General features: G+C 39.1%; 2 protein-coding genes across 3 annotated transcripts in view; one reads left to right on the top strand and one right to left on the bottom strand.

Moving 5' to 3' along the window:
* Positions 1–9: 9 nt before the first annotated feature.
* Positions 10–19311, bottom strand: LOC135153110 (histone-lysine N-methyltransferase PRDM9-like). 2 transcript variants are annotated; one of them, XM_064103985.1, is made up of 5 exons: positions 19031–19311; positions 16380–16648; positions 8728–9365; positions 7754–8006; positions 10–3787 (listed from the first exon to the last, which is right to left on the bottom strand). In XM_064103985.1, the coding sequence occupies exons 2-5, from the start codon at positions 16612–16614 to the stop codon at positions 2376–2378; spliced, it is 2538 nt and encodes an 845-aa protein (XP_063960055.1). In that variant the 5' UTR covers positions 16615–16648; positions 19031–19311; the 3' UTR covers positions 10–2375. The 2 variants fall into 2 exon arrangements, with proteins under 2 accessions (XP_063960055.1, XP_063960056.1); XM_064103986.1 differs by having other exon boundaries at positions 18940–19099.
* The window catches only part of LOC129266523 (uncharacterized), a 21715-nt gene continuing 17253 nt past the window's right edge, over positions 19304–23765 (top strand). Inside the window, exon 1 of the mRNA XM_064103984.1 lies at positions 19304–19482. The gene's annotated coding sequence lies outside the window, so the exon portion shown is untranslated. The remainder of the gene's footprint in view (positions 19483–23765) is intronic.

Genomic DNA, 23765 nt, shown 5'->3' with positions numbered 1-23765 from the left:
AATTGTATTACATACATGTAGAAATTTTATTCAAGAGGACATAAATGTACATCTAGACTGATCACGAGACTATCTTAAATATGAAAACACATTACAATGATATCTTCTAAAAAGCTCAATGATATCAATCTACTCAGTGAATGAATACATTTCATTGTAATTTTCTTAAATTAGCATTTAGCATTAAATTAACATTTAAAAGGTCAAGGATGAAGCAAATGCATCAGCACCAATGATATTACAATCCTTCTAATTAGCAAAATCAAATTTGCTTTGAATACACATTACAGGACACTTAAGAAAAGGTTCTTTATTACACAGTCACAAAGATTTACCCGTTTTGGGTAAGCTTTTGCCCCGGCGGGGCCAGTCAAATAAATTTCTGTACACACGCGTGGCCAAATTATTTCCAAACACCCCCTAAACGAGTTTTTCTCTGTGTGCAAAATAACCCCCTAAACAAGTTTTTCGCGGGCTTTATTTACACATTTTTGCCCCTAAACAAGCTGTCGCCAAAATATGACCCCGGGGGAAAAGCTTGGGGGGAAAAAAACATACCCTAAATACGTTTGACCCTGCGACTGACCATTGACCAGTTTTACCCTTTTTTGAAAATCTGTGTTTTTGATACCCTTTACAAGTGCGCGCGTGGCCCGCGTTGAAAACTGAAAAAAACACTCCTTTAAACGTGTTTTATTGGTCACGCGTGTGTACTGCAATATATTTGACTGCCCCCCCCCCCAAGCTTTTGCTTGCTAGGCTGCAAGCTTAATCAGACCTTTGTCCGACGGAAAAAAAACAGGTATGTGATTTTAAAATCCAGAACTTTTTCTCATGTCTACACACCAATCAGATGAACCTTTTTAGTATTAAATACAGGATACTGTCTTGTAATAAATAGAGCCGTCATTTGCACAATTACTGCAGTCCAATGAAAATAGGGTAAGATTAAAAAATATATATTTAAAAAATGCAATTTAACAGATATCAGAATCATTTAAAAACAAATGGAATATTAATCATTAATTTAATCTGCCTAAACAAATTCAAGCAAGATGGGCTCGTAGCAAGGATATTTTTCATCTTAAAACTACACAATGACAAAAGGACATAATGCTTTTTCAATATGAGACTATAAAAGAAATATATTGCATTATCGATTTAGCCAGTGAAAAAAAAAGGTGAGTTTTACATGTAAATTTGGCACATGAAATATTTGGATCTAAATATGTGGCAAGAAAAGCAATCTATAAACTTTGATACAGTAAAACGTCTTTTTGAAGAAAATGAAATGACAATACAGGAGGAAGGGGGGGGGGAACTCTCCCATTATTTTCTTTGATTCACATTTGTAAACATTGATAATACCAGTAGCTATAACAAAGATCCTTTCATAACTAACAGCTTGTGCTGATGTGCTTTACAGAATCCATACACATGGTCAAATGGATCATTACATAATAGAAACACCAAAATATAATAGAGGACCAAATGTATTTAGCCCTATGGTGTTCTGGAAATTACATCAACTAATTCAAATTGGGTGGCTAAAATAGTAAATTTTTGTCTTATAACAATTTCATGAAAAGATTTCAATCTGTATTTTCTATTATCAATTTTTTTTGTTTGTTCAAGCTCCATGAGTTGTTTAAATGAATTCGCATTACGAGGTTACTCAAAGCATTAGTTAAATTCTCAATTAACATGATTTGTTAAATTGCAAACTGTATACCATACAGATAAATACATAGTATGTAAAAAAAATATTTCTTGTACTTTTAAAATTGCATTTTTTACAATTTATATCAATACACAACGAGGAAGCACTCACTACCTATTCAAAAATACAAATTGCTTTGGGGGGGCAACAAATGACAGATATTAGAATTTACGGATAAATCATGGATTTGCACATTTGTAAACAGAGATGCTGAATTGATGTGACTAAAAATATCATACACTAGATACTAGAAGTTTGATTATTATCATTTACAATAATTAGAATGTATGAATGGCAAGGTTGTCTAGGATCTGTCAAACCTGGGTCGCGTATTACAAAGGGTTACGATTGATCCAATCAATCTCAACTCTATGGAAATCCAAATGTCATAACATTTCCAACATCGAATTTGCGCACTGTTATTCATAAACAAAGAGAAGCACACAGAATTTTTCAAGTAAACAATGATTGATGAATATACATCAGAGTTAGAAAATATTTTGAACATTCATAATAGATGTTGACGTTGCTGCCTTTCCATAGATGTGATTGACCAGATAACTCGCAACTCTTTGTTAAGACGAAGCCCTGGGGTATGTTGCAGAAAGAGTTGCATTTGAATTTCTCTGACAATACCACTCAAAGGAGGAGCTATTCAATTCTCCTGCTCTTCCTGGGCTGAGGCTAATCCAGGAATATCTTCTCCTTGTGCTCTATGTTTAAATATATGAGTCACGTAGTGTTGGTTCAATGAAAACTTCTTACCGCACACTTCACATTCATACTTCTTCTCCTCGGCGTGTACACTCTGCATGTGGACCTCAAGAACATACTTCACTCCAAACCCCTTACCACATATCATACAGACAAACGGTCGGATACCCTTATGACGTAGCTCGTGCTTCTGGAGCGGACCTTTGTCCGTGAAGCCTTTGTTGCAGAAGGAGCAGAAGAAGCGCAGCTCTCTCGTCTGATGCATCCTGCGTTTATGAGCACACACCCACTTGCGGATCCGGAATCCCTTTCCGCAAATCTCGCATTTGAACGGTTTGAGGCCTGTGTGTTCCCCTTGATGGTTGGCGAGGGCACTATCTGATGCAAAGGCACGCGGACAGAGTGAACAGCGGTAGAGACGGTTCTGCTCGTGACTCTGGTAGTGTTGAAAGAAATTGCTCTCTTTCACGAAGACACGAGGGCACAGGTTACACTTATAAGTTCCTTTGTTTTCATGGACTTCCCTCTCATGCTCCAAGACTGCGGTCTTGGACCTGTATCGCCGTGGACAATGCCTACACTTGAAAGGTCTAGGTCTATTGTAGTATGTTACTGTCTTTCCCAGCATATCTTTAGGTTCTTCAGGAGTTGGTTTAGCCTTTGGAACTCTCTTTCTTGGAGCAGCCTTTGTACCTGGATTACTGTCATTGGTAACCTTAGTCTCTCCCGGAACCTCGGCTGGCAAACCAGGATTGGGTTCTGTCTTTGGAGTTTTCCTGTATTTCTTCTTCTTCCATACAGTATCTGCATCTTTGTTGTATTCCTTGTGGGTTTGTTCGTCTTTCAAACTCCCCTTCTCCTGCTTCCGACCCAGGACATGGGCCTCCCGGTTGTGACGGAGCAAGCTGTTTCTGCACTTGTACGACTTGTCACACTTGCGGCACTTATGGACGACCGTCTCGTGCTTGGCCATATGTTTGGTGAGAGCCCTGGAGTTGCGTTGCTTCTCTCCGCAGATGATGCACGTGTGCTCTTCACTGAATTCATGAAACATGGAATGAGCTTCAAGACGGCCTTCCGTAGGAAACTTCTTGCCACAGATCGTACAGATGAACTGACCTGGGGAATAAACCTGTGACGATCCCTCCGCGGGTTCCGTCTCAATATCCTTAAATCCTGAAGAAGGTAACTCCTCTGACTTTGTGCATTCTGTCTTACATTTGACCTTCCATGTAATCACGGGTCGTAGGTCATCACTAGAGTCTTGTTCATGATCAAACTTCATGTGACGGAACATTCGTTTGGCTGTCGGGAATTGGCTCTCACAGGAGTTACACTGAAAATAGTCATCTTCTGCAACGAAAACAACAGAAAATGACAGAGAGTAATGAGTGAAAATCTCATATTAAGTTATTCATGAGACCTTAAAAGAGTCTTAGATAATCTATACTTGATGTCCTATCCCAGTTCTCGAAAATAAAGTCACCATGCCCTGACAAGTGGGTTTTTTTTTTTTTTTTTTACAATTAAAGGTAAATGCTAGTTTTGGTAACGATATCAAAATGAGTTCATACAGAATCCAATGAAATGACCACCAAAGTGTCTGTTTGTATAAATAAAACGCATGTGCCAAAGGATTCTGGAAGAAATTGTGTAATTGCTGAGAAATCAGCAAATAAGCACAGGATTCGGGTAGAGCGTCGGGCCCGACGCTCAAAGCAATAATTATACACTGTCCCACGTGCGCTTATCTGTGTTGGGGAAGTTCAGTCTGAACATTTTTCAGCGTAGATTTCAAGATTTCACAAAGTTCAGTTTATGTAACTGTACCAGATCTAGATCCTCGATGATATACTGACAATTAAGCCTGGTTTTACAGACTTTCTCATGAAATCAGTGTTTACTGCAACTACTGGAATTTCTCTTTAAAGTTCATAACATTTAATGACTCATACCTCATGAGACAATTCACATCTTATCAACATTGTGGCAAACTCCTTCATAAAACAGGATAATCATATAAACATATAAAACAGGTTTGGGAATGGAGGAGGCTGCTAAAATAGTAGAGCTTGTAGGGTGCAGCCTCCTAATACTACAATTGAGAGTATCTCTAGCATGACCCTAAATAAATTCAGTTAATTGCTACAATAAAATTGGTATAAGAATGCCACAATAATGACAATAACTTAGCTGTGATGATAATAACTTAGGTGCTCTCATTTTTTTTTTTTGAGACATGAGACAGAGATGCTCTTTCTACATTTGAACCCCTTTTAACCATCAACTGCAACTGTTTCAGATCTGTGAACACTTTTCAGTAATTTCAAACAAAGTCATAGAGGAGATGCAACAGCCACTACGTGAAAGAGTCTGGTCAGATAATTCAGCTCGACAGTGGAGTTACAAAACAAGAAAACTTACCTACTTTGACGAAGGAAAGCAGGGAACAGAATTTCCTGTTAAAACGTCTCTCATTTACATACGTAGATACCAATATATTATGCATTAAGGTTAACCAACCATAAAGTACCGAAGTGATGACATCTGTTGCCATGGTGTCATGGAGGCCTGGTTCTAAACAAATGAACCCGCTGAATGAAGGCGTGTTTCTCATAGGAGATAATGGCTGCTATCGAAATTTGATCGCTTGCAACCGATTTTTCAGACGAGCCAAAGTCATTTTCAAATACAAATGTGTACAGACGATTGTCAGCTGCAACTCTGTTTAGAACCAGCCCGCCATGACACCATGGCAACTGACGTCACACTTCGGTACTGGGGAGGGGGGGCACGGAAGAAGAAAGCAATTTGTAAACTATAAACATAATAATATCCCAACCTGGGTTAATATGCTACTTGCTTCCTTTAGCCTATTAAAGTAGGGCAGAATAGTCCTGGGGGGTGTTTCACAAAGATTTAAGTATGACTTAGAGTCACACTTAAATACCGAGTTGCGTACGTTATGAAAGGCTTGACCACATTGGTCAGATCGTGTCATGAGGACACGCACTACTGCGCGTTGCATATCATGTATGCGTCAACATTAAGTGCGACTCAAGTCATACTTCAATCTTTGTGAAACACCCCCCTGGGGCCCATTTCATAAAGGTACAGCGTCAGCGTCAAGTCCCAAAACAGCGTCAAATTTTCACTTGCAGCGTCAAATTTAATATTTGACGCTGCAGCGCATTTCATAAAAAGTTGACGCTCCAGTGGGAGCGTCAACTTTTTACTGGAGCGTCAAGTATGGTTACTGGAGCGTCAAATAGGGTTAAATATTTGACGCTGGTCATGGGGGAGCGTCAAGTTGACACTGTAAAAGGTTTTCATTGTGAAGAATGGCATACGTTGTGCTCAGGCATGCCCAAAGGGCTCTTACAAGAGAACGGATATCTAGAGCAATGTCTATGATAATAATGCTAATGAAGAATATATTAAGGTAATGCTTTCTAGTAGAAATGCCGTTTCTTTTTTTTTGTTCTACCTATCCCCCCCAACAAAAAAAATGTTTAAAAATTCCTCCGAAACAGCAAATTTTTCAGTCTTCCCAGGGCAGGCAAAGGGAAAAAAAGGGAGGTTATAGACAGACTTAAAAAAAAAAAAAAATGGAGAGGATTTTTTTTCTTGTGGGAAAAAATAGAGGAAGGTAGATCTATTATGTGGAAGTGTTTAATTCAAGGCCTAAATTAAAAAAGCCCTAGGCCATAAACAAGGTTACACTTCGGAATTCCGAAGGTTCTTTATTCCGAAGGTCCGTAATTCCGAAACACGTAAAGTGCCTATACCTCGACGTTCGTTAATCTGAAAACGTAAAAGGGTTCGTTAATCCGAACATTTGTGGCGTTATTTCTAAGGTTCGACAATCCGAAAACGAAATAAGGTTTGATGTTCCGAAGGTTCGTTAATCCAAGAACGAAATAAGGTTCGTTGTTCCGAAGGTTCGTCAATCCGAAAACGAAATAAAGTTTGTTAGTCCGAAAACGAAATAACGTTCGTTAATCATTTCGTTTTCGGACTAACGAACCTTCGGAATTACGAAACTCATTTCGTTTTCGGATTAACGAACCTTCGGAATTACGAACCTCACTTCGTTTTCGGACCAACGATCCTTCAGAATAATGAAGCTTTGGAATTACGAATGTATGCGATAAAAAAATGATTGCTTTTTTTTTCTGTTTCTGACTTTCTCAAAAAAAAAAGTTGTGGCCATGGCATTGTTGAATCCATTTACTGAATGGTTATTCACTGTTGAAACCGATAACTTAAAAATCATTTCCATTTTGAACAAAAATAATCTTTTAAGGTCATTTTCGATGTTTCATGCATAATTAGAGCCTACAAATTTACTTGATTCAGGGTGATTTTTAACAGCACTGCACCAGCAGTGGCCTGTGCCTGCCTTGTTGTTGATACAACCTTGCATTACCGACACAAATAGTCAAGTGTGGGACTGGGATTAAACTTGTACGGTAGAAACTTTGTTGAAGGTGAAATTTCGACCGGCAATAATGATGCCTTTTCCTTTTTTTCAAAATAATTTTTTCCATGGCATAGGGCTAAAATATATCAATTCTCTGAAAACTTACACAATGGAGAATAATGCTATGCCATCCCAGGAAAAATTAGTATTTTCTTCTTACTCTCTTCTAGAATTGCAAGCCAGGCATCACCATAGAGCCATCACTCTGTATCAACGGCTAGTCTTATGCTGCAGACCCTGTTTGCAGCTGCTAAATAACAATTTTGCTCCCAAAAAAATTTACAAGCAAAAAAAAATATATATTCTCCTTCAATTTTGTTTCTTCTAATTTTGCTTCTCAAAGGTGGGGGGGGGGGGGGGGGCCACAGGCCGGCTGTGCCCCCCCCCCCCCCGGATCCGCCAGTACTTTCTACCTAAACTTATGACTTGAATTGAAAACAAAAAAACTGGAGAGAAAGGGGATTTCCCCCTAATCAGCCTCGTACATGACTATTCAAATAATTCGCTGGGAAGTCAAGCTGACTTTCCAGCGAATGTGCTTTTATGAAATGCAAAGTTGCTAGCATAGCAAGTTGCTAGCATAGCAAGTAAAAGCTGCTATTCTACCAGAGTTGCTATCATAGCAACTTGCTATGATAGCAACTCTTTATGAAATAGGCCCCTGGTCTCCTAGAGAGTGTTTCATGAAGCAGATATCCAGCAATTTTCACTGTCTTATTTGCTCTGAGCCAATCGGATGGAAGGATGTATTGGCCTAGCTAAAACAGCCTTCAGTTAAAATCACGAACTTATGTTTCATGAAACACTCCCCTGTTCGTGCTTTCAAATTTGCTTACCCTCGTGATAATCTAAGTCTTTGAGAGCGGTCTTAAACCCGATGGACTCTGAATACTCTTTACTGTAGAACACTCTAAGTTCACTTCCTGGTTCAATGCACTTTGTAGTTCTGAAGTAGATCTGTCCGTAGTATTGGCACGCTTCTAGGTTCTGTTCCTGTTCGTTACGAGCGCTCTGAACGTAGGACATCCAGATTAGTTGGTCCTTCTTCTTACCATCCATGTAGAGGAAGACTTTTCCCCCAGTGCAGAGCTAGAGAAAGAGAAAGAAGAAATTTTTTAATAGAACAAAATTATCATCATCTTCTTCTGCCATTAGAGAACATCCCTGCTGTAAGGTATTGCCGTACTTGTATAATGGATTATGTACATGTAGTTAATTGAATAACTATTTCGGAGATTATGTAGTTGATTGCAGATGAAGGACTGTTTTTAACATGGTGAACATTTCATTAACTGATTGATTTTAAGGCTTGGTCCCACTGCACCTACGGATGCAGGGAGGATGTAAAACGGAAAAGAATCTTGCCATCTGTTTGACAACGTTAGGTATCCGTCGTGTACTCTTTGCATACGTGTTTCATATGCTCTATATCCGTCAAGCATCCATCTACTGTAATTTCATTGTTCGCCCATTTTTTCCATTGTCTGGAGAGGATGAAAACGGATGGAGCCACCTCAAAACTTTGCATGTCTGCTGTACCCGTTATGACTACCTTTTGCGCCCGTTGGCCAGTGGGACCAGGCCTTTAGGAAATAATACTGGCACTTCCAGATGACATTTGTTTTTTGTTAGCAAAGAGCTTAGGTGATTTAACTTTTAAAGCAGAGGGACAACAGCAGGGCACTATAAAACACAAAGTTGTGCAATCAAGCAATAAATGCCGATGGCCGATCAAGATATCTGTTACATGTGCATTCTTTTCAAAACACTGACCAGGAGCCAATCAGAATGCAGGACTGATATTCCCTACCTCCCACGTTGATTCTTTAGTAGACCCTATCTCTTCATCCAGGAAATTGCCATTGTACGGTCCAAACTCCATGTCTTCATCAACATTATCTTTGGCCACAACTCCAACTATATTCTCCTTCTCGTTACGAAGATACTTGAAGGCGAGGAACTCTGGAAGCTGACCGCCCGACCTGGGTTGAACCCTGTCCCTTCTCCGGAGAGGTGGCAAGAGGCTTTTGGGTTGGGGCGTAGGAATGAGGTTAAGATGCTTCGGTTGGAGGATGGGGTTGGGAGGCTTCGGTGGGGCTACACCCTTGTCTTTCATGAGAGTCTTTGACGAGGTGTCCTGGTGTTGTCTGGGAGTGGACAACTCCAAGGGTTCGTTCAAGGTAGCATCGAGGGAGTCTCGGGAAGTCTCCGGTCTCTCGATACCAGGGTCGATATGCTGTGCGACGGTCGCATCAACGGCAAGGTTGGGGCCGGCTAGGTGAGTTGTGCTGGGAGGAATGAAGTGGGGCCGAGTTGTTGGTTGCAGGCGGTTGAGTTGCTGTTGGTGATGCTGGTGTTGCGGGTGTTGAGGATGCTGGTTGTTGGATGATGCGAAGTGGTTGGTTGATTGCAGGAGAATGTTAGGGCTTGGTAGTACTGACCCTGAACCTAAGAAACAAAAGGAGAGTGATAGAGAAAGAGCAAGAGATAGATAGATAGTGAGAGAGAGAGAGAGAGAGAGCAGAAACACAATAAAAAGCAAGAAAGAGCATTTAAAACACTGGTCAATCCCGGGGGGGGGGGGGCACTCAGTATATAATGCATAGTGGGTATGTGCCGCGGAGGGGACCCCCATTTTTACACTCAAATTTCCGTTCCAAGGCATAGCATTTTTGTCTTTTTGAGAAAAAGAACAAAGAAAGCCGCTCCAAGGCATAGCATTTCCTTCTTATCGAGAAAAAAGAAGAAAGAAATCCGTTCCAAAGCTTCGCATATTTTTCGTTACGCCGTTCCGGTCGCATTGATTTGCTACAAGGAGCTGCAATTTGGTGAAAAGCGGCCGTAGAGCGCTTTTCGACCATCGCCTAAGCGAGAGCGCACCCGACGGAGGCCGCGCTAACTGCGTCATGCACGATTGCCCGTTCCATAGGGATGCATACGCACTCACAGAGATACGGAGATCCGTTCCGAGGACCCCCGTTTTCACAAACATTTATAGTTCCGAAGCCCGTTCCGAGGACCCTCCTTTTTACAATAAGCCCGCTCCAAGGCCCCCGTTTTTTGCCTCGCCCGCGGCACACCCCTACCACTTTTTTGGTCGAGTGCCCCCCCCCGGGGGTCAATCACACAAAAGTGTTAGCACTTTCCTCTGCGTTAGACAGCGCTAATGGGAAAGAGAATACAAAATGAGGGCTGACAGGAATTAAGTATAATTTACATTTATTATCTCATTAAGTGTTATCATCATCATGATCATGATCTCCATCATCATCATCATCATCATCATCATCAGCATCATCATCAGCACAATAGTCATCATCTCTTTTATCATGACCACAGCTTACTGCGGCAGCCCGAACACGTACTGTGTTCGGGCTGCGTTGTGATTCACCCCGGCTCACCAGATCAAACCAGATGAGCATCGGGAATCAATCAAAAATACATAAAATTGCACAAAACTGTTACAAAGGAATCAATACATACTTACAACTTAAGGCGCAATATGGGCGGCCCTCAAAACTTCGAAATAATTCCCCAAAACGAAGCAAAAACGTCGGAAAATTTTGCCGGTGTGCATTAAAAGTCGTTTGTACAGGAAGCAATGGAGGATCGATATAGCCTTTTGACGAGGCAACGAGATAAATTGATTTTTATCTTCGTGCTAGCAGAAAACAAAAACAAAAGATAAATAATAGCCTAATCCTTATAAAAACAAAAAATAAAATAATAATCGATTATAATACGTTTATAATACGCTCTTCCTATTAATTTCACCCTGTTTATTCACTGAGTATCCTATAGAAATATACTAGAAGTCTTTGACAAAAGGCTATCGTATGAGGCATGCGAGAAAGGGTAATATGAATATTCATAAGTCTAACTTAGTGGCGTAATTTCTTTTTCGATGGTTTGTGGCAGCCAGTGAATAAATCACTATTTTAACGGCCTTTTGTTTTTATTCGATTAGCTTCTTTTCATGTAATTTTTTTCTTCATTCTTTTCTCGTGTTCTAATATTATTTCTTAGTTCTCCCTCGTGATTTCTTTTCACTTTCTTTATTTTTTATCCCCTTTTCCGTTTTGTTTTTATTATTTTCATATTTTGTTCATCTACTTTTCGTTTCGTAGTTGATTTTCTTTTCCTTTCTTTACTGTTTCATTCTTTTCTTTTTTACTTTTGCTCTTTTTTCTTCGTTTCTTTTCCCTTTCGTTTTCTTTTTTATTCTTTTTTCTTTACTTTTCTACCTATTGTCTCTATATTTAAATTAGTTTCTTTATCATCTTTTTTTTTTTCGAGAGAGATTATGCACGTGGTGTCGCACATTTTTTTTAATATGCATAATTGAAAACAATTGATACACCTTGTGAGTAAAAAGATAATTTGATAGCCTATTTTATGTGGTTTGTATTGACGCTTGAAATGATGAAGCCTATTCTTTGCAAATAATTTATTTCCTTGTATTATATTAAGAAGTACTAGTAATTTGATATCATTTCATGTTTGTATTTGAGTATTATTCTATTGTTGTAAATTGTTGTAAATTGTTGTACAAAATAATTATTCAGCCTTTGGCTGCGAGGCATGTTTTTAACAAACCATTATTGAATTGATTTTAGCCATATATATGGCTGCTATTTTTTCAAGCATTCAGCTTACGGTAGCCGCCGGTCTCTGCATTTGAATTCATTTGTTATTGTTTACATGAATTATGTCTATATCTTCTTATAACCATAGGCGGCGGAAGTGGGGGCGGGGGGAGTATCCCCCCTAAATTTTAGGTGGGGTTACGAACCCCCCTAAATTTTTTGTTGATAACCTTTTTTTTTTTTGCTTCAATTTTTTTTGCTTGTCATTTTTTTTTGCTTTTCAAAAAAAATGTGGTGCCCCCTAAAATTGTTGGCTTCCACCGCCAACTACATTGTCACCGTTGTAATTTGATCATTATGTATGTTTGATTTTAAATAATTGTTATAAATTTGCAATTTTGAATAAATGCAGAAATACCTGCTTTAAAAAGAAAGAGAAATGCTCGCATATATGACGTCACAAATAAATAGAAATAAAACTCTATTATTATTTAACGAGATATATAATCCTGTACCCCCCCCCCCTGTTATCAAGTCAATATACACCAAACATATTTCCTCGCACTTCGGGTTATTATTGTTTTATTTAGTGACACATGCTTCTTTTTCATGACCACTTTAAGTGATTTCCCCATGTTATGGTCTTAATATAAAACAGTTCCTATCCGTGATTTTCATTATTGGATTGTTGAGATCTGTCTACTCTCCATGAAGTCCTAAAATCAGTCCTTAAAATGTCCCCTTTTCTGATCTGAATATAAAAAATTTTCAGCTCGCGCTTTTCGCTCGCCACATTTGGTCAGTGAAATACGTATGGTCTTAATGAATTCCTACAAACAAGCCTGAGAATGCCCCATTTCAGGTCTGAATTATCTAAATTTTGAGCTCGCGCTTCGTGCTCATAATATTTGATTAGTGAGATGCATATGATAATCATGATTACAATGACTACAAAAAGTGTTTCATGTGTTCAGATGTAATTATAACAAAATCAGCAAGCACTTGGCACTCGCATTAGATGACTATGATGAGATTTATACCCATCATAGATTCCTAAAATATAGTCTTTAAAATCTCCCTCTTTTAGGTCTGAATATAACAAATTTTCCGCTCAGTAGCGTTGTCCTTAAAATGTCTTTATTAGGTCAGTATACCTGCGCGCACACTAACTGACTAAACAAAAATTGCTGGTGACCCCCCCCCCCAATGCCGTGACCCACGGTACGCCACTGAGTGTGACATCAATTCCCATTGTTTGTATGTTTACAAGCATTTTTCATACCATGTGTATTTTGGTAGAGCACGATGAAATCCCTCTGAAACACTAATTTGGTGGGAATTGGTCCATGGTGCCTTGTCGTTTATTTTCACTTGGACTGGTCTACTAGCCATTTCGTCCAGTTACCAAATCGTCTACTATCATTGGTATGCCATACCCACATGGCCTAATTGCCATTTCGTCCACTCACCATTTTGTCTAACAACCAGTTGGTCCAATAACCATTTAGTCCTAACCATTTGGTCTAATTGGACTAAGTGTTAATCGGTTAAAATTATTGGAACTAAAATGGATATTAGACCAAAAGGTTATGAGAGGAAATTGTCATAAACGAACAGGTGATAAGACGAAGTGATGATTGGAATAAACGGTTGGAGCGAAATTTAGATGGAATGTTAATTAGACTAAATTAAGGTAGACCATGTGGGAAGTGAACGAGTTGGCAGTAGACGAATTGGAAATTTACCTTAGATATGACCTCATGAAATATGAATACATGATTTGCCCCTTTGTAATCTAGGAACCAGTCCAATGATTTATTGACTTCAATGGGGCTAATTATGTATACCTAATTTTATGGCCTAATGTAACAGGATTCATTAGGTCTTAAAGCCCCTATCAGCCAATATGCCTACGGACCGATTCCCACCATGTTTGGATGTGGAGGTATTTCATCATGCCCTACCAAACTAGGCCTATAAATCACTCAAATTCGAAGAAGACAAATTTCGTGACGTCATCACTTTGGTACTCTATAATTTTATTTTATCTAGTAGACTCCAGTAGATTTATAAATTGGGCCACTTGATTTTCAACTGGACCAGTACTAACAAAATTGGATGGTGCTGTTTACGTGGTTTAGTTATTTGCATTTTTTTAAAGCAATAAATCATACTTTAGAGTGACAATGCAAAAGATTCTGAAGAAGTATGTGTAGAGACTTAGAATAGGCCCTATATTTCAAATTAGAGCAGAAAGATTAATTTATGAACCATCTATTCCATCTCATTTAGAATTAGCTTCACGGTACCGTACGCCATGACGTATTTTTCTTTACTTGGGCAAGTGTTGGTCCTGAAAAGGACCACCCAATCTCTTTAAAAAATAAAAAAAAAAGACGTGTTGCATTTTGACCAAGAAAGATCAGTATGGAATCCAGTTGAGTACTACTAGATTAGGACACAAGTAATAATATTGTGACCAGTAACAAACTCCAGTAGACTAATATTATATTAAGACCACTTTAATTTCGAGTTAGTAATTCAAGATCAGTTTGACAAGTGGAATTTCAACTTGTAACTTTTTAAATTGACTGGTCTAGCTTAGTTGATCCAGTCTAATTTCATATGGACAAATATACGCGCAGCACTGAACCAGTAAGACAAGTAACCAATGTTGCAATTTCCAGATCGAGTTACCAGTTGAAATTCTACTGGTCAGACTGGTCCAGTTTAAACTGGTTCTTTGTGATTTATTACTTTCTCCATTAGTTTGTGATGGAGGGCAAAGCACGTGCTCTTTCCGTAACCCGTTGGGAGAATCACGAGACTGTCATTTCCTCTCTGGGCCTCTTCCAGGGCCTGTTTTTGAGGCACCTTTAATTTTATTGCAAATTCTTCTTCAAGTTCCTCCATATTTGCAACGCGAACTACGTTTCTGACGTCAATGTCGACTCAATATTGACCTTGATTCTAACTTATTACATCTCTAATTTAAAAAAAAAAGTATTTTGTAAACGCAGTCATGTTTGTTCATAATATACAGATTGAGATAAATATAATTTTAATGAAATGAATTCTTTAAATAATGTTTTTTTTTTCTATGTTAAATGCAAGCAAGATTGATATCCATTACTGAAATACCTAAATCGCGATTTACTGTACAAGCTGTTATTTTCGCGTACAGAATTTTTCGCGAATCGCGGGGTCCCGACATTTTCGCGGGTTGTTAAATTCGCGATGGGAAGATGTACAAAACATTTCCACAGCATTCCTAAGAAGCAAAACTAGTGGAAATTACGTGCAAATTCATACTCTTCAAAGTCCTCATGCTGATGTGTCTCTTGTACATAAATATGTCCCTGTAAAAACAGTTACAAACTGTGGAAAAAGGTGGCTTGAATTTCACCTTTTTTTACCTTTAGTTCTGAAAATTCATCATGCCACAATTTGATCTGTAATCTACAGGGTTTAGCAATCTTTGGAATTTGTGATTTGTTCGATTCATTTTTCAAAAAGTTGGTAAAAGTGCAAAAATTTGGAATTTTGTGAACAGAATCTTCACCTCTAAAAGCTCTGGTCATGTGACTTATGAATATTAATGAGTATGCAAATAGCTGCCAATACGTGTGTATAGAGTCAATTAGATGAAAATAAAATCAAATTATTTCATGAAAAATACATTTTGATATTACAGGGAGTGTATGAATATTGATAAAATGATATTAGAAAATAGTTTAGGCTCTGATTTTGTTTGAGAAATTTAAAAAAGTGAAATTCTAGCTAACTTTTTGAATCACTAACTGTACTTTCTAAGCCTTATTTTTTGTACATATACAGGTGCATATCTCCAATTTCTCACTACACAGGATGTTTTCTACAGTAAAGCTTTGCTGTTACGGACATTGGCACTGACTAAGAAATGTGTCTATATTTTCGCGTGTTGTTAAATTCGCGGCCGATCGGCAATTCGCGAAATCCGCGAAAATAACAGCTTCTACAGTATTTGAAAAGCAAGTTCGTGATTCGACCGAAGTTTTCTTATCTCTTCTTGTAATGCATATTCATTAATCTTAACAGTGACGACATCTTATAAATATTCATGTTGCGCATGCGCATACATGTTTTTCATTTAATTCAACATGGCGATTCGTACGAAATCCGAAAATTGATCCTTTATTGTACGATTCCATCGAATTTTCGTAATTTTAAGGAGAACGTATCTTGAACTCAGTTTGTTTAGGTAAGGTCAGTCCTAACTGTCGTATTTTTGGTTTCGTTTTATCATCCATGTTTTTGTAATTTAGCGATTAATCTAGTGCATCAGTGCACTCCGGTGAGAACGAGTGGGAGCGTTCAGGACCTCGACACTGTCTAAAGACGTCGTGTCGAGGTTCCCGGGGCAAGACCACAGCCAAAATCATCATTGGGATATGGATCACCATCATTGCCACTACCAACAACAGGGCTTGAATTAACCCAAGGAAAGCCGAGGCCTCCAATGCCCTAAGAATGGCCTTGATGCTCTTCCAAATATTTATACACTTAGGCCAAAATACATGTATGTGCCCTTTTAGCAAGATGCCTTGCTGACCTGTGGTAATCCAGTGCAAGTGGAACATTGAGAAGTACATTTTACTATTGATGCCCCTTCTTAATATCCTTGGATGCACTTAAAGTGAGTACCACCTTCCCTTTCCCTTAAGTTCCCTATTAAAATTTGGTCATGCCCTTCTTAATTTGAGCCCTGCACCATAATCCTTGGTACCATAACAGGCGGAAATAAACATATCATCAATTCACTGTCATTATTATTTTTAATTTTGGGGAATCTACAGTAGTCATGGATCAACTTGAAACTCAAACTGAAGATACTAACCTGAGTATATGGATCTAAGCATGGAAGGGTTGGCATGGCTACCAGAGAACTCTTCCCTGTTCCTCTGAACATCCGACTGCTCCAAGACAATTGCTTGTTGCTGCAGCGAAGAGACAAGGTTCGAGTGATAGGGCAGCTGGTGCGTGAAGTGTGGCATCTGATGCTGTCTTGTATCATCTCGCTCTCCTCCAGTGAAGTATCCCTCGCGACAACTCTCTCTGTAGTTAGGATCCATTTCTCTTCCCTCACCTCAACATGTACACCAAGCTCTGAAATGAATGAATGAATACAAATTAATATTAATAAATAAATACATGAAAAACAAGTAAAATAGATAGAGGCCTAGACCCGCTATATTACTTAAAGGACAAGTCCACCCCAACAAAAAGTTGATTGGAATAAAAAGAGAAAAATCCAACAAGCCTAACACTGAAAATTTCATCAAAATCGGATGTAAAATAGGAAATCAATCTTTTAAGATAAAAATCACGTAAATGGTGGTGATTTTATTTATTTTTACACCTTCTTACGTCTAATGCATATGAAGGTTTCAAAAATTGGTTAATAAAAATGTTAAAAATTGAAGGTTTCTTACCAGACTGATCTCGTGTATTATTATAATAATTATTATTATCATAATAATTATCTATAATCACGTATTAAATGTTAGTATTTGTTAAATAATGATTTTTATATATAAATTATTCTTCAAAACAGCATTTTGTAACATCGCTAATCGTAGCTACGTCATAACGAAGCGGTTCAAGGGTACAGAAAAAAACAGTCTAACTTAGTCTGAGTGTTACTGTTACTACCACTTAGATCGTATGGCCGCTAATGCCATAGCTAATGCCATAGCATATAGTATATAAATATACAATGACACTCGAGGATCTGGCTAAAACTATTCGCATCGAAGGAACATCATATAGTACTACAATTCTCCCGAGGGCCATCGGCCCGAGGGAGAATAGTATGATGGTGGGCCCTAAGTCTGCGCACCTAACAATTTGAGTTAAGATTTCACATGAATTTCTTCTTATTTCACAAAATCTTTCAGTTAATAAGGTTCCTTATATTATCATGAGTAAGTGTACCAAATTTCTCATTGAAAAATGAAAGAAAATATAGGATTTTCTTGAAAAAACCTCGGGCAGTCATTTTCAGATTGAAAAAAAAAAATGGTACCCCATGTCTGCGCACTCATTCACTTTGCACACGATTCGGGGAGTTTGATGAGAAAGGCTGCATTTTGAGGCCGTCACATGAAATGCCCAAATTTCATTATTTTTCCACCATTTTGAGTCAGATTTTTAAATGAATACCTGTCTATGTATTGCATGTGTAAAGTCTGTGTTCGTTGCGTATCTTCTTTTACTAGAATCGCGCAAATACGCGTGTGCGCAGACAAGGGGAACTGCGCAGACTTGGGGGAACTTGCCATACTATGTGATGTTCCTGAGTGGAAATAGTTTTAGCCAGTTCCGAGAATGGGTCATTGTATATTTGTTTTATATCCCTTCCACTCATACAATATTCTTCGTTGATACCCGACTTTTACAGCAAAACGATTTTTAATAATTCGATGATGGAATAATCGTTGAGAAGTTGAGAAAACAATAAGCCTTGCCGTATTGATCGTCTGTTCAGCGAGCGCACCTGGTTAGTGTAGCTCGCCCAAAGTTTCCCGTGGCATGCAGTAGAGAGTACCGTTTTGCTGAGCAGCGCTCTGCTCGCATCGCGCCGCACAGCTCACGAATCGAGTAGGGGGCGGGGTAAAAAAACGTATAGGCCTAGTTCACTTTTTCCCTAGGGAAAAAATGGACTAACTTTTTAATTTTATCAGTAGAGGCGCTGGTCCAAAAACTGGGATTGTCCCAGAAAACAAGGATATCCTCATAAACCAAGACAAATCATGTCTTGATAAATTGAGACTGTCCTTGTTTATGGGGACGTTTTTTTTTCACTTCTCCCTACGGGACAAAGCCAGCAATTACGGAAATTGAGAGTGCTAAAAATAGATTCAGTGACCTCAATTCCCCCCAGTTCGCCGTCTATTTTTCATGACTTACCGTCTTCCAATGTTATGAAACCTGATATGTTTACATTGACTAGCACACTTGATTGGTGTCGGCACTTGACAGGTGAATGAACTTTCCTAGATTTCTAGTGTGAAGAAATCCTTATAAACTGAGACAGTCCCTGTATTCTGGGACGATCCCAATTTTCTGACCAGCGCCTCTACTGTTTATGCGTGACGTCAGCAAGGAAAATGAACTATTTCATGGCAAACGTTTTTCGTAGTAAAACTAAAACTATTCTTTTTCTCCTTGTGTACACTCTCAATGCAACAATCTTAAGTAAGGGATATAACATAGCCTATTTATGGCTATGCATTATTGCATGCTATGGCTGCCTATGGCAAAGCCAATGCAATTGCAAGTTTGTCACACAATTCACAAACACAATTTTACACATGTGGGAACATTCAAATCCAATCTGACTGCGCCCAACTCAATTTCTGCAGTTTAAAATAGCCTTGCATAGGATTTCAACTCACAAAAAATGATCACAATTATACTAATGTCTATTTCTGCAGAGATTCTTGAAATTACGACCATTTTCAGCAGCAAATATTGTATAAACTTAACTATTTCTCTTCACTTGACAGTGTCCTTTCTCTCTCGGTTAAGCAGCTTGCACTGCGCATGCGTTGCTACAGAAAAAAAGGACAGTGTTGTTAATTCAGTGTGTTGGATCAGCATTTTTTCTTTGTTTTGGACATCTCACGCAAATCAAAGAAGAGATAAGGTAAGTACGTGAAAATTTCAGTCATTTGTTATCCAATGAAAAAAAATATAATAAGCTTGATTGCCTGCGAACTTGAGAACGGAGCGAAATGAGTTTGTTGTTGTGTTGTGACTGAGTGAGTGAGCCCTCAGGCTCAATCAATGCATGCGCGACTCCGACCTCTCCCCGACGCGCGACGCCTACCTGTGGGATCGCACTGACTGGGCAGGGCGAGGGCCGCCTCGCCGCTGCTGGATCGAAACTTGATTAGCCTTGAAGGCTTGAGCAAGTTGAGGACTCCGTGGTGATATTTGTAAATATTTTTACATATATGATGGGGTGACCATAATTTGCGCACATTTTAAAAATCATGAAGTTGATTTTTAATCAAAAAATTCTCAGTCACACTCACAGCTCACAAAAAATTAATCAAAATTATGAATACCAAACGGAAGGCAAGATTCGATCGATCCAATCCTAAAGTCAAATTCGCTTGACGGAATTATAAAGTATGTCAAGGGTTTCGCTGGTATCGCGATCTAAAAATTCCACGGCGATCGACTAGTGCGCGCTCGGCTGAAACAGTCATAAAAAAGTGTGACCTTAATTTGCGCACGATCGTTTTGCAAGGGCTAAGGCTTTAGAAAAGAAATCAAGCAGACAAAGGTAACATTGTCACTAACATAATTCTTCTTCTTCAGTTGAGTACAGTCCTCTTTACGGAGTATAGTCGTACTTGGCTGAGGCCGCAATCACAAAAACACATGACATTTGGTGCAGTTGAACAAAACTAAACTGTATGCTATAGTCATGATAGTATACTATAGTATAGTGCAAGTAAAAAGATGCATCTCAACTGGAGAGCTAACGGAGGGTGAGTGGTTTCAGGTGGCTCCTGAAAGACTCAGTTGAAGGAGCCAAAACAACTGTTGTAGGCAGGACATTCTAAAAGCAGATGGTACCGTACTTGGGAAAAAGATGTGTTGGTAGGAGAGGATTCTACAATGCTGTTGTTTGAATTGTAGGCGATGTCCTCTGGTTGGTTCAGACGAGGCATACAGGAAAGGTGGTGCAGCTGGGATGGCGATTAGACCATTGACGATTCTGTACATCATGATGACTTTGTTGTGAGCTCGTTGTTCATGAAGAGACTGCCACCGTAGTTCTTTCATCATCTGAGTGACACTGCTCTGTCGGTCATAATCTCCTTTTACAAATCTAGCTGCACGCCGCTGAACCATTTCAGTCTTAGAGATAAGCTCTTTGGTATGAGGGTCCCAAATTGAAGAAGAGTACTCAACAATTGGACGAACTTAGGTCTTATACGCTCTCTCCTTTATGCTAGCTGGGCATTTCCTCAAGTTGCGTCGAAGGAAGCCAAGAGTGCTGATTACTCTTTTTACAGATGGCGTTAATATGGGGTTTCCAGCTGAGGTTTCGTTGAAGTATAACTCCAAGATACTTCGCTTCATCAAGGGTGCGGAGAGCAGTTCCATGGATGGAGTAAGGAGATGCTCCAATGATGAGATTTCTTTTGTTTGAAATCCTCAGCACCTCACACTTGTCAGCATTAAACGACATGAGCCATTTCCTCTCCCATTCCTGAACATTGGCTAGATCTCTGTGCAGGGACTCTGGGAGTTTATTGATCTGTATAGGAGGGCGTCATCAGCATATAGCCTGATTGAAGAAGAGACACAATCAGGGAGGTCATTGATGAAAATCAAGAACAGAAGCGGACCGAGAACTGTACCTTGGGGCATGCCTGATGTGACAGAAGTGGTGTTGCTCATCTTTCCATCAAGTATAACTTGCGGTGTACGCCCTTTAAGAAAGTCCTTTATCCATGAGAGTAAGTGACCTCGATCTCCATAGTGGTTCAGTTTAAGAAGGAGACGCTCATGAGGTACTCGGTCGAAGGCCTTTGAAAAGTAAAAAAGAATGGCATTGATATGTTGCTTGTCTCCGAGTCCTGTCGCAAGGTCATGAACAGTTAATAACAGTTGCGACTCACAAGATCGTCTCTTTCTAAAGCCAAACCGACAGTCTTAGGAGGTTGCATGTATCCAGGTGATGCATGATTTGGCTGTGTACGATATGCTCTGCAACCTTACAGATGATAGAGGTAAGGGAGATAGGTCTATAGTTATCTGCCTTGTGTTTATCGCCCTTCTTGAAGGTGGGTACAACGTTGGCTGCTTTCCGTGCATGAGGTATCGTTCCCTCCTTTAACGATATGTTAAACAAAAGAGAGAGAGCTGGAGCTATCTCATTTGAGACTTCCTTGAGCAGGTAAGCAGGTAGGTCGTCAGGACCACTGGCTGTATGTGGTTTCAGGATGGCAAGAAGTTTCCTTACACCTTCACTGTCAATAACAAAGGCAGGAACTGAAGGATGTGGACTTTCTCCAAGGTCTGGTAAATGTGATGAGTCCTCCTTGGTGAAGACCGAGGTGAATTGGTCATTCAGTAAGTAATTGTATCAGATGGAGGTTAAAATGCCATAAATTCGGTTGGTATCACATTTTACTTACTTATTTGGAGACTTCCGCTTGCAAACTGGCAATTTCTTGATGCTTGTCGAGAAGGTCGGATTTTCTCGGAGCGGACGCAAATGGTAACAAAATTTGCTGATGTTTTGCCAATATTTTCATTAATAGAGACCTTACCTTCAAGAAAATTGCTATACTGAGTAATTCTAAGTCGCTCTCTCTCTTGGTGATATATCAGTATTTCAAAATATTAATTAGATATTGAGGTATTCGCCCGTGCGCAAAATTAGGTAACGCGCGAATTAAGGTCACACTACCATACTTTTCATCACGGAGCCTTGAAAACCTTCCCATAGACGCATAAGCGAGACCTACTTGTATACACCCGGATGGATTTCCCTAGGAAATGAGGGTGAAATCTGTTTGTATCTCTGTCCTATGAGTATGAGTAGCTATCACAGCCGGTTGGACTTTCAGACATTCTCGTATCTGTCACCGTGTGATAAATTGGCGAGATCAATAACATAATTTCTACAATCACTCAAACTTTTTATGAAATAAAAAAGACATGCACAGGAAAATAATATTGTGCTATACCAAGGCTCGACATTAGCGGTGGCCCGGTGGCCCAGGGCCACCAGAAATTCACCTCGGGCAACCATTATTGAAAAAATATTAAGTTTTGGTGGCCCGAATCGGGCAACCAATAATTTTCAGAATAGCGCAATTTTTCTCCCCATTTTGCACGCATTTATCAACTTTCTACAGTTCAAATTGCAAGCCAGTTCGTCATGCGCCCTTTTTGTTGATCTACACACAAACACATACACAAAATTGGCCTACCGCTATAGCATTAAGTAGCTTTTATCCAGCCGGCCGCGCCGGTGTAGCGGCGGATTTGGTTCCACCGGCGGATACCGTATCCGCCGGCAGATATGGTTCTAAATGGCCGATATCGTTTTTAATCGGAACCATATCCGCCGGGTTTGACGCGGCTTGATGTTTGCAGATTTGGTTCCTCGGCGGATTTGGTTCTATTGACTATACGTTTAATGTTGATTTGGACAGACAACCTCGGCAGCGCGCGCATGCGCGGCTCTGCAGCTCGATCGCAATGGGGGGGGGGGGTTTCGTCCGCCTTTAGTGAATTCTTATTCAGGGGCGGATCCATACAGCTTTTGACAAAGGGCTCGATGGGGATGAGGATTAATAGGAGAAATGATGTCTCGATATTTCATGTATTACATAGACCTGGCACATGCGCCAAAACTATGCTATTTATTATAAGATTTTGATGAAATTTTCATCATTCTATTTTGTGAATTTTTATACTTTTTTCAGTCCGCAGTATGCATCGACCTCTTTAACTGTGCTTTTTCACACCATGTTTAGTGTCAGTTTGCCAGACTGTTTGGCGAAAATTTGCACCCCATATAGGCCTATAGGTTTTTTAAACTACAAATGTTTAGAAAAAATTCAACAAGTTAAAACTTCATATTTCAAAATAAATGATGCAAATTATGTATGAAAATAATTATGTTTTGCTGTTTGCTCATAATATTATTGCTTGTAGAATGCTAATTTTTGGTAAAAACATAAATTTGATATTTCTAACAAACATCAAAAAAGAATGTCAAAACGTGATCAACTTCTTATGTAGTTAATTGTAAGCATATTTTCAATTTTTCATGTATTTAAAAAAAAGAATAAAAAAAAAACATTTTTTTTTTTCAATGTTAAGGAATCTGAATTAATTAAAGGGGACCGGAAGTTCACCCGGACAAAAGTTAGATACGCCAAGTACCGTTTGGTGCTCCCTAATTTACCTCTCAGTCATCTAATTTTAAGATCAATATGGGATCTTTAGTGAAATATAATTTCTCCTTTATATCTTTTGTTTCTCACTATACCCCTCCTGGTTTTCATTTCTTTATTTGTTTTGCCTTTCTTTCTATCCCTGCTCATTTCGCCCCTTTTGCCTCTTTTCCAGTTTCGTAACCTTTCTGGCACATTATGAATAATATATCTGGGGCGTATACGCGTGGGTAATATAGCACCAAAAAGAAGAAACAGAAAGAGGAAGGGGAGGGAGAGAAAATAAAAAA

This window comes from Lytechinus pictus, chromosome 8, assembly GCF_037042905.1.
Source record: "Lytechinus pictus isolate F3 Inbred chromosome 8, Lp3.0, whole genome shotgun sequence".
NCBI lineage: Eukaryota > Metazoa > Echinodermata > Echinoidea > Temnopleuroida > Toxopneustidae > Lytechinus > Lytechinus pictus.
Note: the sequence above shows the minus strand (reverse complement) of the source record. Positions and strands in the feature narration are given on the sequence as shown.

Bases quoted from the DNA above. Each gene is read 5' to 3' on its own strand.
- LOC135153110 (XM_064103985.1), bottom strand. From the start codon at position 16,614: ATGGATCCTAACTACAGAGAGAGTTGTCGCGAGGGATACTTCACTGGA. The intron at 9,366-16,379 runs GTTAGTATCTTC...TTTGTTTCTTAG, and splicing joins GCTTAGATCCATATACTCAG to GTTCAGGGTCAGTACTACCA. The intron at 3,788-7,753 runs GTAAGCAAATTT...TTTTCGTTGCAG, and splicing joins AGACTTAGATTATCACGAGG to AAGATGACTATTTTCAGTGT.